Consider the following 20211-nt stretch of genomic DNA (forward strand, 5'->3'; position numbering starts at 1 on the left):
GTACATGCATGGCTTAGTAGTAATTTGTATGGTGTTGTGAACGATTCTTGAGCTGTTTTCAATGGACCCACCTGGAATCGTTTTTTTCAACGAACACAAAGGAAGTTTGTGTACCCACGAGCGGATTAGAACAGCACCTCCTAGAGATAGAAGGCCTCTGCACTGTTTGCCATAAACGTCATTCAGACTACCTAGCAAGTTTGCCACATTTTGAAACACATCATCCTATTTAGTTTCTTCTTATTGGTGTCTTTGACCAAAAGTCAAAGAAGAAGATTACCTTGACTTCTTCTACGATGGTACCCTTCAGTATCTTACCACTGTGCCACTCGCTTGCTCTAAGGGAATGACAACCCAACCAAATGATGATCGATCTACGGTGTGGTAATGTATGGCTCCCCCTCCAGGGCAATATAAAAGCATCGGTCCACCTGCATGCCTCAAGTGCATAGGGAGTCACATATCATGAGGCAAAAATATTAAAATTTAAAACAATAGGTACATATTGTAAGACTCTAAATCAGTGGCAGTTGTTATTTCAAGGCTGTAAGGGGTTCCCTAGAACATCTCTCTACCTGGGAGGTCCATTATGCTTTTAAGATGGCCTTGTAGACCCCTTAATGTACTCTAATGAGCATATTATGGCAAGTCATTAAGCTGCAGAGAGAGTTGCTGCCTTCTCCCTTCCGTGAAATGCCATATTTACACGGCATACTAAATGCCTTTTTTTTCAATACCTCATATCAGCTTGGATACTTTCTTGCTCAACCCAAATTATTATCTATGTGCGATCTTATGTTTTTCTATCTAAAAGGCACCATTGTTTTCTTTGCTCTTGCCATTTTTAGGATAATATAGTTTCATTAAAAATATGCAAGTTTAATAAGCTTTTTGTACAGACATTATTGTTTGTTACATACGCCCAATTCTATGAATAAGAAAAATATTTTTTCATTTATTTTTTACATTAGGATGAATTCAAGAAATTTCTCATAGTATCTCATCCCACAAGAAAAATGGATTTGAGCAGTTGGGAGAATTGGATTGGCAATAGGGTTCTCATTGGAGGTGTAAAACCTGGTGTACTTCGATATTTTGGGAGAACATATTTTGCTGAAGGCATATGGTGTGGTGTGGAACTTGATGAACCTATTGGAAAAAACAATGGAAAAGTTAAAGGTATTCGGTATTTCTCTTGCAAAGAACAACACGGAATATTTGCTCCAGCTTCAAAAGTTATCAAAGTTGAAAATGATAAATATACCATAGATAATGAACCAGAAATTTTTGATGTTACTAAATGCAATATGTTTCTTCCCTCATCAAGTGCTCTACAAAAGGCTGGTATCGTCTTGGGGGATATAGAGAATAGTAATTCAAATGTTATTTGCAATACAGACATGGAAATTTCTGAAATACAAAAACACAGGATTGGCAGGAATGAATCTGAAACTTTAACTGCAGATTTAAATGAAAATGTTTTTATGGATATTAAAGGATCATCTATTGGAACTGATTATTTCAGTAATGAAGAGACAATGGTTTCTAGAAGTAATTATGATGTTGAAACAGTAATGATAAACAAGAATGAGAATTTTCTTGTTCATTCAACATCCAATGCCTGCTCAAATAAGATATCTGATTGTCAGTTACCTTTTGTTTTAGATATTGTCGCCAAAAAATCTAGCAAACACAAGCAAATAGAAGAAAATGATAATGATGATGATCTGAAATCTGTAGAACAAGATGCAAGTCTTGGAATACTCTCACCTGATGAAATGGAAGACTTTGCAATGGTCTCAGTAAGTGAAAATTTACAAAGCAACTGTACATTATCACCAGAATCACAGCTGGCATCTCAGTTAATACAAGTAACATGCAAAATTTCAGATAACTCTTCAGTCAACACAATGAGCAGTGTCACCATAAGCCACAATATGGATATTGATACTTCAGAACTGCATGAGTCAAAATCAGCTAAAATGAATGAAAATGAGTTAAACAATAAAATTAATATAGAAATCATTGACATTGCACAAAAATTTCCAGCTGATATCCAAAATCTAAAACAACCAGACTCTCTGTCAGAAGACAATGTGCCTTTTGGTGCTTTCACAGAGTCCAAAATTCTTGTTTCTAATCAAGACATTAAAGAATCAACAGGTTCTGAAGAAGGATATATTTTAGGACGAACCTACAGCACTGAAACATTGAAAAAGTTACTGCAACAAAAATCAGGTTCACTCCAAGAAATTAATAGTCTGTCTAAAGAATCACCAACTGAAGAAGATATAAGTGAAGCGTCAATATGTGAGGAAAATTCATATAAAACATTGCCAAAAAACGTTTCCAGAAAAGAAGTGAAAAAGGGAAAAATTAAACTCAAAGAATCATCTCAAATTTTACCCGTCATAACTACTAAAGATAGTAGGACAGTAGAACATTTTCAAACGAAGTGTAAAAAAACTACTGTAGGATCCAGTCTAAGAAACTTGAAAACTAAAGCTTTGAGCTGTGATAAATTAAATAAAACTAAAACTGTGACTTCAAAAATACCAATATCCAGCAAAAAAGATACTCCAATTTCATGTTCACATTCTCAATATCCGTCTGAAATGGCTGCTAAAAGAACCTCTACTCCTGTTTCCGAATTGAAGCAAAAAATGACACTTAGTCCAAGGCAAGTGGATTGCTTAATTTCGATTCTTTTGATAAATATTACCTTTATTGTATTTGTAATGAATTTCTTCCACCTAATTAATTGTAAGTGTTGAATATCATTAACATAAATAAAAAATAATAAGGAGCCAAGTACAGATCCTTGGGGGGGACCCCACTGAAAATTTTCTTAAATGAGCCATTGTGATTATCAATTTTGATTACTTGTTTTCTGTAATAAAGATAGCTTTTAAAAAAACCAGTTATAGGCAATTCCCCTAATTCCAGGTTTACATATATTTTTTCTAAGAGAATATTATGATTTACACCAGTGTTTCCCAAAGTGGGCAATATTGCCCCCTGGTGGGCGATGGAATTGTCTTGAGTTGGGGGTGATGAGAAAAAACTCTGTAGAAGGGGACAATGAAACAAAAAGTTTAGGGAACTATGGTTTACACTGTCAAATACTTCGTAAATCTAGAAAAATTGCAATAGTTTTTTATTGTTATTAACATTTTTATAAATATACTCGGAAAGTTTAAAATGAAAATTCGGCAGTTTCTGTATTTTTATTCTCAAGGAAGCCAAATTAATTTTCAGCAAAGTATGAATTAGAGTTAAGGAAGTTCATTATCTTTGATTTAACAACTTGTTCTATTATTTTTGACATAATCAGAAGAATTGAAATTGAGTGGTAATTATTATATTCATTTATATCACCAGATTTATGTATAGGGGTTTTACAATAGCATATTTCAGTTTATCAATAAATATACTCTCTGAAAATGAGATGTTTATCATATGAGTTAAAAATTTTAGATGATATTTACAGGTAATTTTTAACATTTTAGCATTTATGCCGTCACATCCAGTGGCTTTATTGTATTTTAATGTCATGATTAAATTTTTTATATATTGATCTTCTATAGGAGTAATTAAAATAGAGTTCATCTCATTATGTACAAACTGTTGAGGAAGACCATTATCATTACTGTTACTTTCATTTATTCCATTTTTAGCCACATTGATGAAGTAATCATTCATTTCTTCGGTTATTACTTCAATAGTTTTATCAACAGGTTTCTTTGCATATCCAGTATTTTTATTTATTAGGTTATTTATAATTTTCCATTGTTTTTTTTATCGTTGTCGCAGTTACAGAATTTATTGTAAAAATATTTTTCCTTAGTTATCTTGATTTTTTTTCCAGTAATTTAACATAATTTTTATACTCTATCTCAAATTATTTATTATCATTATTTAATTTAAATCTTTTGTAAAGTCTTTCTTTGATGTTAGTCATTTTCTTCAATTCAATCGTATAATCCATTTGTTTTGTTTTTTTCCCAGTTTTTCTAAATTTGTAGTTTTTCTAAATTTTGTCCAAAAGCAATGATATTTAAATATTATATGAAAAAATATTTCATACAAAGCATTTACATCTTTTTTGTCAGAAATATTTTCATTGAGCTGATAATTTTTTACACAAATTTCAAATTTTGAGTAATCTATTTTAAGATTTTGTTCAAAATTTATTTTTTCAGTTTCTGATCTTTCGGCATTGTTACCCTTAATAATCAATGGCCAGTGATCTGTATTTAACTTCAGAGTATTCTGTAACTGTATGTTCATTTTTGTTAATTTTTTTCTGTTTTGTTGTGAAACATGATTATTAGGTTCGTAATGTGTAACATAACATGTGTTAATGTGTACATAATAACATAGTTTGATGTTTAATAGGCCTTTTCTTAATACCTCCCCATTATCCAACATTTTCACTTATCCGACAGTCTGCTGGCCCGTTTATGTCAGATAAGTGAGACTTTACTGTAGTTTCATTTTCTGGAACATCAAATTTGTAAAAGCTAATAAAAAACCAATTATGTAAAACTGATTTTTTTCCCCAAGTAGTGTGAAAAAAAATTTCCCTCATCAGTAAATACAGTCATAAAAATGGAATGAAGCCATCTACTAAAAGAAATACAAAAAACTCAAAATTCAATTATGTGAGCATTCTGACTCCTATACTTTAGTCCATATATCTCCACATAGTAAGATTTTTCATTTTAAAAGCCCAAGCCTTGTTTAGTACAAATATTGCTCAAAAAATCAAATATTTATGTTTGTAGAAAAATATTTGTTATATAGCACACAACTCAAGTGGGTATACTAACCTCAGTTCAGTATCTTCAAGGATTTGGTATGCAAATCCTTGTTTTTCAGGATAAATGTTCATTTTAGCTGCTACTCAACACCAACTTTAAAATGTATATGCCAATTTAATTAATCATGATATGCATAAACATATTGTGATAGCACTTAAAAAAAGGGTGGGTTTCTTTTTGTAATTTGGTTAATAATAATGTTAGAGGGAAAAGAAATAGATTTTAGAGTTTTATTCGCACATCATATTGACCCCAGTGACATATAAATAAAAATAATATCTGATGTAAATATTAAAATATTATGGAGCAGAAGAAGTTTAGAATTTCATAATAATTTTCTATGTGTCTTGAAATGCTGACTGTGTTTGGTTATTTTAACATTTACTTCAATATTTATTTGTTATTTCAGTAACTCTCAAAGTTTCACACAACTGAAAAAAAGCCATCCACCAAATAAAAGTAATTCAAAAGGTGCGTATCATAATTTTGAATTTTGAATGAAGTCTAATAGTTGTGACTTGCACACATGATCACACAATGATTCATTGAAATTGAATAAGTAGTATTTATATTTTGAAATAATTTCTGAAAATAAATGAAATACACACATGTCCATGACTTGTTTTACTGATTGAGTCTAAATTTTTTTCTAAATTTCAAATGATATTTCCATTTAAGGTGAATTCATCACTTATCTTATAAAGGCTAGTTTTTCACATTAATAAGCATAAAACCAGGACCGTGGCTAGAAATTTTGTTCGGAGGAGGACCACTTTCATTTGAGGGGGAACAATATAGACTTGGCCATCTTTTTCCCTTTTTCAGTCATTTTCTCACATTTTAGGGGGGGGGGCAGACCCCCAAGTCCCACCCATAGACTAAAGATATAATAGACCGCGCACACTATTCATAAAACTTGTCGAACGGGAAGAAAAGATGAGCAGTATTGTCGGGGAAAGAACAGGTTCTGCGCTATTACATTTGGCTCGTTTTCGCAGAACATAGTGATTTCGTATTAATGCTAGGATGTTGTTGTAACGAAATTTGACTCGATCAAGTTAATGAAAACTTTCCTTCATTTCTTCAATGAATTTCATTCATTCTTTTGTAAAATATTTAGGGAATGAGGGATTCGAAAAAAACATCAATTCTATATAATATAAACAAATATTGAAAAACGAAATTTTTTTATTTTCCAAAAGGGATAATTCCTAATAATTTAAGACTTTTGAGTTCTTAAATCCTATTATATATATAACCTATCTCTTATATATACAACCTATTTCAATTATATTTTTAAATATTCTCTTCTCATTCACTTTGTCACTTTTAATTTCGAAAATTTATTTTAACTAGGGGTTATTAAAACATAAAAATTATCTTCCAAGAACATTAAAATTACTTTAATCATACATTTATTTTGAGTATATAATTATAATGCATCATATTATGTTATGTAATGTAACACATTCACACTCATACCATATTCAGTCATGAAATATTTAAATAATAAGTAAAAGTTTCATTTCCAACATTCTTGAAAAACCTTTTATAACCTTATCACATAAAAATGTAAACACTTACATAATATTTCAGGAATAAAATGAATTTTTCAAGAAAATTGCAATACCTCATCGTCAGTACTTTTCTAAATTATAAGAAATTAAATTTCGTGTAGCGTATATATGTAATAATTTAGAGTACGTAAATGTATGTTACATGTGACATATGTGTAACCTCTTTGCTCCAGAAGTATACATATGTGAATCTTCATTTTTTTTTAGGCATTAAGTAGTTTTTAGAATGATTCTTTCATTCAGTTAACATCTGAGGTACCAAGGGCGTAGCCAGGGGGGGGGGGACTTGGGGGTCTGGTCCCCCCCCCTAAATGTGAGAAAATGACCGGAAAAGGGAGAAAGATGGCCAAATCCATTGTTCTGTCACTTTGGTCCCCCCCCCCCGAAATGAAAGTGGTCCCCCCCGAACAAAATTTCTGGCTACGCCCCTGTGAGGTACACATAGTGACTTCAGATCTTAACTCAGATGGTCCTAATGAAGATATTGACTGAAAATTAATTAATCAATTAATTAATTGATTTTTGTTGTTTGAGGGCAATTTCACATACAATAAACACAAATTAATCAATAAAAAAATTTCTTTTCTGTAATAATTTTATCTCAGGCGTGAAGAGAGGTAAAAATACTATTTTTAGAGGTAGTTATACATTTTTATGCAAAACTGCCATTGTCTAGAGGGTGCGTTTTCATTACATTCTATTTAAATAAAATATTTGCCATAAATTCCTCATTCTGAAAAGCATATTTTCTTCAAGTTGAGTGAAACTCGAATAAACTCACTAGCTCGCCAAATCTTACGGAGACGTATATTTCAGTTAGAAGTTAATATAAGTAAAACTCATTACTTCAATCATTTATTCCCAAAAATTCTATTAAAACATTTAATAATGGCTCATGACATTTGAATTTTACCAAAACTTGGAACTTTAATTGAATTAAATCCAAAATGGAGTAGTTAAAAACTGAGACTACGTCAGAAATCCATTGAATCGTTAATTTAATATTCCAATTTTTAATTTATAAGAGGGGGAATAAGCAAAAAAGTATTCCCTTGTGAAAGGATACTGGTCCCCCTTTCCTAAACCGTTCAGAACATCCGAAAGCTGCGCAAGTGTTGGCCATTCTAATAAAAAATAAGACAGCGCGTGTAGATCGTCATACGAATAGCCATAAGGAAAGCATTGAAAGCGAGATTCCCTGACCAGTCTTTTGACCGGAGTCACGTGACTCCGGATCTTTGCTTCACATTGTAACCCCTCGCGCGCGCTCTATATTATTCTTACTCTGTGGTCCCACCCCTTGCATAAAATTATACCATATTATAAAAATTTTTTTGTTATAATATGATAATAAAAAATCATCATTGTATAGATCAGTGTTTCCCAAAGTGGGCAATGGAATAGTCCAGGGGCGTTATAGAAGCTACAGATTTAACATAGGATCCTATGGGTTCACTTGAGTTGGGGGGGTGATGAGAGAGAGAGAGAAAAAAAAAATTCGGATGATAGGAGCGATGAAATAAAAAGTTTGGGAAACTATGATATAGATGATGTGGTGTGTGTGTGTGTGTGTGTGTGTGTGTGTGTGTGTGTGCCCGCATGCATGCATGCGTGTGATGTGATTTCAATATTATAAAATATGGAAAACATACTACAACGCACACATTTTCTGTTTCATTTCTTCTACACAATGATTATTTTATTGAAACAAAAAACATGCATAATAACATTTTATACACTATTACACATTAAAGAGACACAGAAAACATATTCACCCTTTTACACATTAACCACTTTATGATCAAAGGACGTGATATTGCATCCAAATGCCAGTGGAATGAATTCAAGAGTTCATTCTGTTTTCTTTCCACTCTCTTGGTCATCCCGAAGTTTTGTTGCAACCTTACAATTTTTTTCCTTTTGGTTTTTGTATACCCTGATAGTGATTTTTTCCCCTCACATATGATTCATCTTTCTTGTAAGAGTGAAAGAGAACAGATAGGGTGAGGATAAAAGAAATCTATCTTTGTACCTACAATTTTATCACCTTATCTTTTATACTGTCTATCTTTTATTTGGGTTTTTTATTCCCTTTTTCTTGCGTGCAGTTAGGTTAGGATAAGGTTACTATATTTATTGCTGATTCGTCAAATAGAAAGCGTCTGAATTTCTTGTCAATTCGCTTGTAAGTGAAGGGGTTAAAGGAATTCTGAAAAAGTCTGACTTGAAATCCTTAGGATACAACTGTCATGATGTGACTTTTCAAAATGAATACAACTTGAATTAAAAAAATTAATTACAATAGTTTGAATATTTTTTATATTATTAAGTAGCAATAGATTTACATACTGTAATAAAGTAGAAATAGATGAGACATCACTAGTTAAGAAAAGGTTAAATATCTCCTAGAGTTGACTTTTAAAGTGTTAGAAAAGTGATTAAATTATTATATATGTGTATAAAAAAAGACACACGTGTCCCGCTGCTATATAAAGGGTCAAGCAACTGCATCAACAACTCACAACAGGAATTATAAAATCCCAAGGGCCCTGTTGTCATCCAAGACATGTTCAAGATGATATCATGCTTAAATTAAATAAACAAAATGTGTATTCTTTGCTTAATTTAACAATATCGTAATATAAATATCTGAAAGGATATTTAGGATAGATAGTAGTAGTGTGCATATACATTTATATGTTACCAACAAGGTATAAAAGGTTGGTTTCTTCTCACATCCATTATACAAGTACTAATTTTAATGCCATAACATGCAAATTGCCCAGGTAAGTATAGTATATTATAGGCTTAATTGATATATAACAAATGATCGGAAATCTTTAAGTGATCTCGGATCATCTGTTGTTATGTACATATATTCACATTTATTTATATATACACATCCACCATAGTTAGACCAATAAACAAGTAAAAAAAGTTTAATCAATAAGTAGCACAAATAATATTTCAGCTGAATTCCTTTTTTAAAATGAGAAAATTAAAAAAATGTAAATGATTTGGAGAAAAGATTAGCTTTGTTAAAGAAAAAAAAAACTAAAATTTTATATTTCTTATTGTTTGATTCAGATTTTCTCCCAAGATTAGTTCTAACCTGTTGTGAAACTTATATATGTATGCCAGAGATAAAGGGCACTATGCCCATTTTTGTCAATAGTGGGATAATGCTAATTTTCAGTACTTTTGTCACACTGCACATAGGTATAGGACACTATGTTCTATTTCTATAAATAAGAGAGATATTCACTTTACAAAACAAGTGAGCTCCACAGAAAGACATACTAAAAAAATCTTTAAACAGCTTTCCTGTAAAATTTCCCTTTTGTGACAGAGTGTGTGTCCTTTACCTCTGGCATACAGATATATATGATTGGATGATTGGGACCAGTTGCACAGATTTACAGAAGTAGTGTTGCTGGGAGTATCATCACAGGGGATTGGAAGCTTGCTAATGTGGTTCGATATTTAAAAAGGGCAGTAGAGCAACTGTGTCAAATTATCGTCCAGTGAGTTTGACAAGCTCCTCCTTGAAAATTTCGGAAATTATCATCAAAAGGCAATTGGTGAAGTGGATAGATGAGAATAACGTATTGTCGGAAAACCAACATGGGTTAAGGAAGGGGAAGACATGTGTAATCAACCTTCTTTCTTCTATGATCACATTACTAAGGCTTTGGGAAATGACAGAAACAGAGATATAGTTTATCTGGATTTCCAGAAGGCATTCAATTGGATCCAACAGGGTAAACTCTTGAAACGTTTACATCAGATTAGGATCGGGAGCAACTTATTGAATTGGATAGAATCATGATTGAGAGATAGGTCACAACGGGTTATGGGGAATGAGGAATTTTCTGATTGGACAAGTGTGAAGAGTGAAGTCCCTGAAGGAAGTGTCCTTGAGCCCATACTTTTCCCTTTTTATTGATAAACTCAATCAGGGCATCGATGGGATTGTTAGAAAATTCACAGATGATGTGAAGCTAATGGAAGTAGTTGGGAATCCAAGCAACAGGGAGATGCTTCAGACAAACTTGAATATGATTGCAGTGGTTGAGTTGTATGAGCTAATGAATGGAACATGACCTTCAGTGTGGATAAGTGCAAGGTCACTCATTTTGGTTTGAATAACCCACGGTTCACTTACAAGTTGAATACTATTACTATCCCAGATGCAACTAGGGTCACTGATTTGGGAATTCTCATCGACGAGCTGCTTAAGTTTTCTGAACATTGTTCAGCGGCAGTAAAAAGCAAATAGAATGCATGATTTCATTAAAAAGGTCTCTTTGCATTCTCCTAAAGTTGTTCTTCCTCTTTTCCAAGGCTTAGTTTGTCCTTGACTAGAGTATACTGTAAGGTTTTGGAGATCATAGCTACATAGATTTGGTTGAAGGGGTGCAGAGAAGAGCCATGCACATGCTCTGGTTGGTACACAAGGCTTGAGCTAAGAAGAGAGACTTGATTTCTTGAATATGTTTACATTGGAAGAAGGCAGGTATCTGGGGGACATGATCAAAGTGTTTAAAATTTTCAATGGTATGCATAGGATGGACCGTGAATTATTAATTATTACTTCAACAAGGGGACACCCATATGGATTGGTAGGGGACAACTCCAGATTGTGGTGTCACAGGGAATTTTTCTCCAATAGGGTTGTAAATAAATGGAATAGCTAAGCCCAGGAGGTAGTGAGTTCTGACACAATTGACACATTTAAAGAGGACTATGATAAACATAGTGGGATCAATCGAGATGCTATCCATACTTGGATAAGACAATGATAATCTTTTTTATGGGCAGTGTATGGGCAAAAGTGTATGGGCCTTTTTTAGGGCAAAAGTGTGATATACACACTTTTATATTGGGTTGCTGTATTTTGGTCATATTTGATATCCATATTTTTTATGGGCATCTTTTTTCAGCCACCTTGATGGGCAATTTGCCTGTTGTAGCCTTTGTATTTGTATTCAATTTTTTATATATATTATGAGTTCTATACATATTTTTTATTACTTATAAGTTTCTTATGTAGTGTAATTTACTGTCTTTTCCAGGGTCTAATGCAGTTGCATCTCCCAAAGCAATTTCTAAAGTTGGCACCAAAGAGAGGTTTTCTCTGGAAAGAGGTATTAAAAAAATCCATTTTAAATTTTCTTTTCCTCTATCGATATTGGATATTCATTATTAGGTGTTTATTGCAGCAAGTATACACGTAATTATATTTTAATAAAAGTTATAGAAAATAATCTGTAAATTAAAAATAATGAGTAAAAATCTAATTAGGGAAAAGATTAAGCAAAACTGACAATGTATATGAGACAATTCAGAGGTCTTTATGCTTTTCTTATGCATTATTACTGTCTCTTTGATCCTCAGTTCTATGAGCAGACTTGGGACATTCATATAATATAAATAAATAAACAAACATTAATTCAATGTAGTTTTATATCTTTTAAAGTTTAAAAGCAAAACACACCAAAAACTCTTGTACAATTCATGACAACATATACACTTTGTAACTTTTGTGAAAAAAAAAATGTTCTCAGTAAGATTAAAAACATGTGCTCAATGTGTGTGTATGTGTTATTTATTTATATTCAAATTTCATTTGACAATGAAAACTTTTCATGTTTTGTGTGTGAAATTCTATATACTCAACTTTTATTAAATGTAAAAACTTTCCAAGTAACAAAACATTGCTTTCTTGGAAAAAAGATGTGATTCTAATTTATAGGATTTTTTAATTAAAATAAGCAAGATGAACTATTATGAACTAATTTTTCCTACTAGACAAAAATTCACATAAAACTAACATAAAAGCTAATTCATGCATACTGCATACATAGGTACATAACAACTAGCATGACAAAATCAAATTTCCAACAGAACTAGGCCCATGAAATTTAAAAACAAAACAAAAAAAACTTCAAATAATTGTTCAATATAAACATTAAATAACAAACAAATTGGTAGAAAATAAATTTTTTTTTCATAGAATTTAAGAGAATTGTTTCATATCACATTAATTTTTTGTTTCTTCTTTTCATTGCCAAATGCACCATCTCAACATTGTCAATTATTAAAATAAAATTATTTGCTGTTATTTTCTGAATCCTGATGATTTTCAAGTTTAGTATATGTTTGTGCATCTGATCTGGTTTTTATCTCTGCTTAGTTTCATTTTCAGATCAAATCAATTTGAAAACTTTTGTGGCTAATTTTATCTGTAATGAAAGCTAACATTACACAATTGACACGTTTAAAAAGAAATACGATAAACATGTTGGGGTAAATCGAGAAGCTATCCATTCTTAGAATAAGACAACCATAAGTATTCTTTATGGGCATTGTATAATATTTTATCATGTGTATATATTGTTTGTAATTTGTGTTAATTGCATTTTTAATTGGGTTGCTGTATTTTTGAAACATATGACAACCATATTTTTATGGGCATCTTTTTATCAGCCACCTCGTTGGGCATTTTGCCTGTTGTGGCGTTGTATTTGTATTTGTATTAGTGCCTACCAATGATATGTATAAATTATACAAAAAGTAAATAATTGTGATCCATTAATCTTGTACGATTGGAAATATTGCACTTAAACTTTGTCTAAGTAAAAATACTATCTAGTGAGCATAAATGATAATATGTCCACACACAAAGAATTAAATTTTATATGAAAAATACACAAAAACTCCAGAGCTATTGAATGTTTTTGTGTGTGTGTATTTGTAATCATCAAATTTTCTTCACAAATGATATAGGCCTACGTATTATAGTTGTTAATATATCTGAACACAAAATTATATCGAAGTAGTACATAGTTATATACCTATAGTATATACCTAGTATATACCTATATTGAAGTAGTACATAGATTCTACTGGTGAAATTTTGAATTGCTTAATTTATTTTTAAAAAACCAGTCAAGTTATGCAGTTCATGTAGAGCAGAAAAAAAACAACTGAAAATATATAAATCAAATGCATATTTTAATTCCTTTTCTCTTGAATGTACTGCTATACTTTAAGGTGTATATACATTAGTGTGCCAATCTTGTAGCATACGACCCCTTGCAGTGGTTCTAATCCACTCGTGGGTACATAAACTTCCTTTAGGCTCCTTTTTTTCCTTTGTGTTCACTGAAAAAACCGATTCCAGGTGGGCATAATAACCAGTTAAAATAGCTCAAGAATCGTTCACAACACCGAACAAATTACTAAACAACCAATTGCAAATGCATTCATTGCATGATGTGCACCTTTAGATTACTGCGAATCTCCCATTTAAAAATATGCTGCGTGTAAATAATTTGTCTTCTTTATCCACAGTGTCAATACATAACTGAGAGATATATAAATCAAGATAAATATTTCCTCAAGTTTGAAATTCACCAAATTTTAATTTTTTAATTTTTCTAATAATGTAAAACCAATCAATGGTACTTGTGCACAATGAATCGTTTTTGAATGTAGTGCACATGTAACAGCTCTATCACATATTTTTATCTCTATTCAATAAAGTAGAAGTTTTACTTTTTTCCTTGTAATTAATGTAAAAGCTATCTATATCTATCTACCAGTAAGCAATGTTTTGTGTATGTAGTTTCAGTACAAATATGAAAATGTGTTTTTTTGGAAGTTTACTGTCATAGTGTTTGAAAATATAATTAAAAATTGTGAATATGTGTGTGTGACACATCATAAATATTCAGCTTGTAAACGTTTGCATTAAAAGAAATTTATAAACTTGTCATAAATATAAATTTTATAAACAGCAGTATTGAGCCATTTGTATGGTAATTTATTAATATTTCTGACAATTAATTTTAGATGTTTATGTTTTTAAACTATTTGATGTCATTTAAACCTTTCCAGTTTCAAAAGAGATCCTAGAATATGATTTTTTTTTTCCATATGGAAACACTAAAGTCTTGAATTCAATTATATGTTAGAATATGGGAAAATGTCCTTTTATTAGAATCAAGTCCTTTTATCAAAACCAAAAGAATATTAGTTTCTTGTGCGCTTCCTCTTGTTACATTACTGAAGACATTGCTTTGTACTATTAATTACAGCAGTTGATGCCCTGTAAAATTATAATAGAAAACTTTTATCACATGCTAAGCAGCAATGATTTCCTTTGCAATCTACTGCTGTGGAAAAATATAATTACACTCTCTTCAATGAACTCTTTAAGTGGTTTCATAAATTTCACTGACACACATTATAACTGGCAGGGAAATGCCACATCTTTCCAAGAAGATTTTTTCTGATTTGCGCAGGTGATAGTGCTTTCCCCAACTCAGAGAATAAAAAAAAAAGAGCGAAAGGATATTTTCTGCAAATAATATGCCTGTATGATTTATAATTTGGTTACTTTTCGGATAGTCTTGAATCAAAATCATATATTAACAGATCAGCTGACATGTATGCAAGTGATATAATCAGTGGTCGCTTGAGCTTACATGCCATCCGTACAAACGACCCTGGTGGGAAGCTGACAAGGCTGCAGCCTAGGGGACACTCTGGAATCAACATAATTTTTTAAGACAAGGCCGCACACCATTGTTTAACAAAAAACATCTGTGATTATACGTCCCGCTTTTTGAAACTGTCTGTTTTCAAAGAAATTCTGCTTTTTTGGTCTAGAACTATTTTACTGCTGTTATTGCCAGATAACTCAATCTCAATCCACAAAACAGCACTGATTGGTGAGCTATCATTGCTTACACTCACCCTGTAAAGATTATGTATAACGAGGCAATTTTTATTAACCACTTTATGATCAAGAACGTAATATTGCGTCCGAACGCCAGTGAAATAAATTCAAACAAGTTCTCTGATAGTGATTTTTTCTCCACATATGATCTGTCTTTCTACTATATACATGTGAGAGTGAAAGAGAACAGGTAGGGTGAGGGTGAAAAGAGAAATCTATTTTGTATCTACTCTCTTATCTTCTTATCTATTGTACTGTTTTACTCTCATTTGTTTTTTCTTCTTCCTTTTCTCTTTTCTTTTTTTCCGTCTCCTTCCCTTCCCCTTCCTAATGTGCTGTTAGATTAGTACAAGGTTACCTTATTTATCGTGGATTCGTCAAATAGAGTTCATCCGAATTTTCTGCCAATTGCTTGTAAGCGAAGTGGTAAATATGAATTCATTTCAAAGGCATTTCTGGTGCTCCAGAATTCTTCTTTTTCCTTTATTTGGCCATTCCGGAAAAATTAATATTTGAGGGCACGAAAATGCGCTCTTGCCCCTTGTGATGGACATTGTTTCTGGTATTACGGTCCCAGGCCTTGACTGTTCCCTCAAGTTTTCTCAATAATTTTATTGTCAGGCTATGGCTAAAAAGCGTGATTTATTATAAAACTACATATTTCAACAATACATTCACTCATTTCCCAGTTTTCAAAATTCGTAATGAAATTTTATGCCATCAATAACAGCTTATAAGCGTTCAAAGCCTTTCAAGTTGCTTAAGAAAAACAAAAAAAAAATTCCCGTAAAATTCTTTGAATTATCAATGAAAAAATAAAAACTTATAAATTGCACTTATTATGGCTAATGAAAGAGGGAAACCACATAACAGTCGTCTTAAGGACAGGAAAGAAGGAAGAAATAAATCGAGTGGGATGTATGTGAGGGAAATGTAATTATAAACAGTTGACACACCTCAAAATTCGTACTCAAAACTCATCTTTTTAAAAATTCCGAGGACTTGATAAACCTTAATATATGCTAAAATTTGAGGACTCAAATTTAAAGAAACTGAACTGTATGAATGCCAATGAATATTAAAATATGATATACAACATATGTGCATTTTAATTTTCATGATTGGTAAAATATAAATAAGTTAGATTGAAAGCGTGCGTGCGTGATGTTGTGGCAAACGTACTGTATATTCAACTGCGTGCGTGCGTGATGTTGTGGCAAACGTACAGTATATTCAACTCAAAAATAGCTTGAAAGAGAGAATTCAAGAATTTAACAATTAGGAATTTGATTTCATATTTAGAAAAAAAATTCAGTGTGGCCGAAAACCAAACTAAATTTATCTGCGGATCTTCCTAAATCTTGAGTAAGTTGAACATCTAGGCCTTCAAGTATAATTCTTTGATCAGAGAGAGAGAGAGAGAGAGAGAGCGGTATTGTCCATGAATGCTTGTATCCGTTGTATCTCGATAAAAAAAGACGAACAAAAGATTCTGGAGAACCTCCTCTCTACCTCTCTTCTTCTCTCTTTTTTTTCTTCTTTTTTTTATATATACACCAGCGTTTTTCAACCTTTCTAAACATAAGGACCAGTAAAATGTCTGAAACAATTTGACGGACCACTTGTGTCCTGAATTACGGGACATTCCAGTATTTTCAGTTGTTCCACATTGTTTTACACATTTGTCCAGTTTTTTCAATGATGATTATTTAAATTTTTAACGTTTACTGAAGTCGTTTTTTCCTCAATATTTTAGTGATTTTAACTACAGTTAGGGATTTTGTCGACTTATGGCAATTGTCGACGCCCCGTATTTTACCGTATCTAAGATCCCAGTTCCCCTTATTTTTCTCAATTCAATATAACATTGTCACATCTATCCATTTGAATGTTTTTTTTCGTCCAATATATTTTTGTTTGCTACGATTTGTAGAAGCCGTTTATTTCTTCCCCCTTGACCCATTTTTGATGTAATTATCGAATTTATCATAAATTACATCTTTTGGCTACAATCAGTGAGATATTCCGTTATTAGGATCGCCATTTCCTGCTTTTTCCTTGATGTGGTATGATGGACCTAAGTATGAAGGTACAATTTTTATTTAAACCCGTATGGATATTAGTAATATCAATTACTGCAATTGAATAATTTCAGCCAATTTTTATGGGCATCTTTTTATCAGCCACCTCGTTGGGCATTTTGCCTGTTGTGGCGTTGTATTTGTATTTGTAATTGAATTATTAAGTCAGCCCTATGTCATCGTTGCGGACCAGTGGTGGTCCACGGACAATAGGTTGAGAAACGCTGTCTTATACCATCAAGGCAATCTTCTCCAAAAATTCGTATATATCCGCTAGCTATTATGCTTGCCTACACTTAAACGAGATGCTAATCGTGTTCTATGATGATGAGAAGTTCAAATATGTTCGACGTTTTCTCTGGATGATGTTTATAACGAGGAAATTTTTTTTTTTCAAACTATACATGGCCAAGGTTCTATTAATAGTTCTATTAATCCCCTCATTAAGATTCGGGACCACGTCAGGAAAAAATTATATTTAAAAAGTAATTTTATTATTTAAAATAAATAAATAAGTTAAAATTTTTTCACGTTATTTTTTTGCAAAGTTTGTACACAAAACGAAGTTTTTGCAAAGTTTGTGAAGAGTACATTCCATCACTTCACATATCTTCTGACCAGTTCAACTAACGGATTTATTGACGTGAATACGCCTTTTAAATCATTTGACCTACTGGATATATTCTGAAAAAGTTGCGTAACGAAATGTTCTAAACGCTCATTTCTTAGGAAGTATTCAGAATATATCAGTGTTTTTGATGTCTGCGGGTAACACAAATCCTATTAAGTTGTTTGTTAGAAGTTGTTTTACGTTATATCTCGAGAGGTTTGCAACACAAACAGGAGCCAATGGTGTTTTCGGTATATATTCCCAAGATAAATCCACTTTGGTTTTAATACTGTACTACTTCCGGTACTACACCAGATCCGCGGTCCACTTTCGTAACGAAATAATTTTACGCTATATCAACGAGAGGTTCGCAACGCAAATCGAAGCCGATGGTGTGTCAACAGATATTCTTGAAACAAATCCAATGCTGCCTCTCTGGTTTTAATACCACTTTCGGAGTGGGCACCAGACAAGTGGCCCGCATTCATAAATAAATTATTTTCGCTATATCTCTAGAGGTTCGCAACGCAAATTGACGTCATTGGTATCGTCTGCAGGGCCGTATTAAGAGCACCATGGGCCCGGGGCAAGTGATTTCTCTGATGCCCTACCTAGCAAATTCTTGAAAAATTCAACTACTTCTCATTTTTCTGAGGCTCTTTTCTCTTGAGACCCCCGGGCTGTGCCCAGGTGGGTCCATGTGCTAAGACGGCAATGACTGAAAGAGAAAAATAAAAAGAAAGAAGTCATCATGTGTGAAATTGTTTATTAAATACGAATTTGAACTTATGTAAAAATTTTGGGAGTTCTGACAAATTCCAAGCCTTAAAAGAAAACTCATTCTCGAATTTCCCTCCTTAAAAATTAAACTGGCCCCCTTATGGGACGTGGGCCCCACGTTGGGAATCACCGGACTAGACTGATCGTTCCACTCCCAAGAGCCCGAGGGAGGAAAAAATAACATGGGACAACAATATTTCTGTCCCGTAAAACATGGTCACCGTACGCCCTTCACTCCTTTCAAAAAAAAGCACCCCCCGCCCTTCCAATTCATCACCGTATACCCGTCTGTTGCCAGCAAACGTCTTCACTGGTTTGGTTACAAACCACACTTTTTGACCACTATATCCGACTGGAGCCCATAAAAAGGGGGAGTCCTCTATCTTCGAACAAAAAACTGGTTTTGCCGTTCCAAGTGACGTCTAATCATTAAAAAAACGAGGATCGAGAACGGTGAGATTCGCTACAGGGATAATAAATACTGTGACATCGTACTCCGCTCAAAAAGTGGCGGATGAGTCATCCTGGGATTTCAACGAGCTCTACCCCAGACAGGGTTGTCTGCGATCACATACTGTGCAACATTGCAATTGTTATGTCTTTCAAAAACTAGTCATTATAATTTATTCTGACCATAATTAATTTTTTTCATAATTTTGAGAAGAAATTTCAGAAATGTCCATGTGGTCATCCTTTGCACAAACACACACACACAAAAGAATCTTGAACTTACCTTCCCCTTACTATGAATATAGGATTGCCGTTGTCCTCATCAGCCCCCGTTCTCGCCCCATTCCACTATCGAAATAATACTGTATGTGCATGAAAATGACAATCATTATATTGTTAGACATCAGTTGATTATTTATTATGGACTTCATGTCTTTGTAAATAAGTTTTATTTGTTTATTTTGCGAGGGATTTTTCAGAGATTATTACCGAACCATAATGTGATTTTTAAAATATGAACTGCAGCTTTTAGCTGTTTGTTTCTTGATCGAAGGCGGTGATAATTTGTCGAGTTATGTGTATGACGACCGAACTGCATACATTCAACTTTTCCTCGGAACTGGAAATGATCCAAATATCAGAAAATAATTAAAATATTTAGAATTTATAAATTTAAAATTTGTGACTGAAATTGTAAAAACTTAAAAACTGTAAATTTGTTAGAAGAGTGATTGCAATAATCCTTGCAATGTATTGTAGAAATGGAGGAACAATCTTGGTCCTTTGTTTAATGTAACAACGCGGTTTGAACCTTCTTGTACTGAAATATAAATTGACCACTGTGGGGGGTTTTTTTTGTGATGAACTTTTTTATTTCTGAGCTAATTAGGTTATGTTAATGTCTGTGGCTTCTATGATCGAGCAATGTTTATAAACCGCTGATGCAGTGGTTTCTGATAAAGGAGAAAAGAAGTATGCGAAATTTCGCAGTTTTTGTTTGGGGTCGCGCGTCCGCTGGCATGTGTTATAACGTCTATCAGTTTTGCAATGTCAGCAAAATCCGAAACACTTGGCGTTGGCTGCCATGTATAGTCTAGTGATGCCATTTACGGCTACTTAAAAGCTATCGAGGGTTGAATGATTC

At 32.7% G+C, this 20211-nt stretch overlaps 1 protein-coding gene across 3 annotated transcripts in view; it reads left to right on the forward strand.

Annotated features, from left to right (window-relative positions):
• LOC149073056 (uncharacterized) overlaps positions 1-20211 on the forward strand; it is a 63268-nt gene that overhangs the window by 10694 nt on the left and 32363 nt on the right. For 2 of the 3 annotated variants that reach the window (XM_089247180.1, XM_089247181.1), the window contains exons 3-5: positions 972-2680; positions 5233-5294; positions 11476-11547. In XM_089247180.1, the coding sequence (XP_089103306.1) occupies positions 1017-2680; positions 5233-5294; positions 11476-11547 (1798 nt within the window). In that variant the 5' untranslated portion in view covers positions 972-1016. The remainder of the gene's footprint in view (positions 1-971; positions 2681-5232; positions 5295-11475; positions 11548-20211) is intronic. The other variant, XM_089247183.1, reaches the window with a different exon arrangement.

Source organism: Pholcus phalangioides, unplaced genomic scaffold, assembly GCF_987345545.1.
Source record: "Pholcus phalangioides strain wild (caught in Gottingen) unplaced genomic scaffold, Ppha-v1.0 ptg000017l_1, whole genome shotgun sequence".
Lineage (NCBI taxonomy): Eukaryota > Metazoa > Arthropoda > Arachnida > Araneae > Pholcidae > Pholcus > Pholcus phalangioides.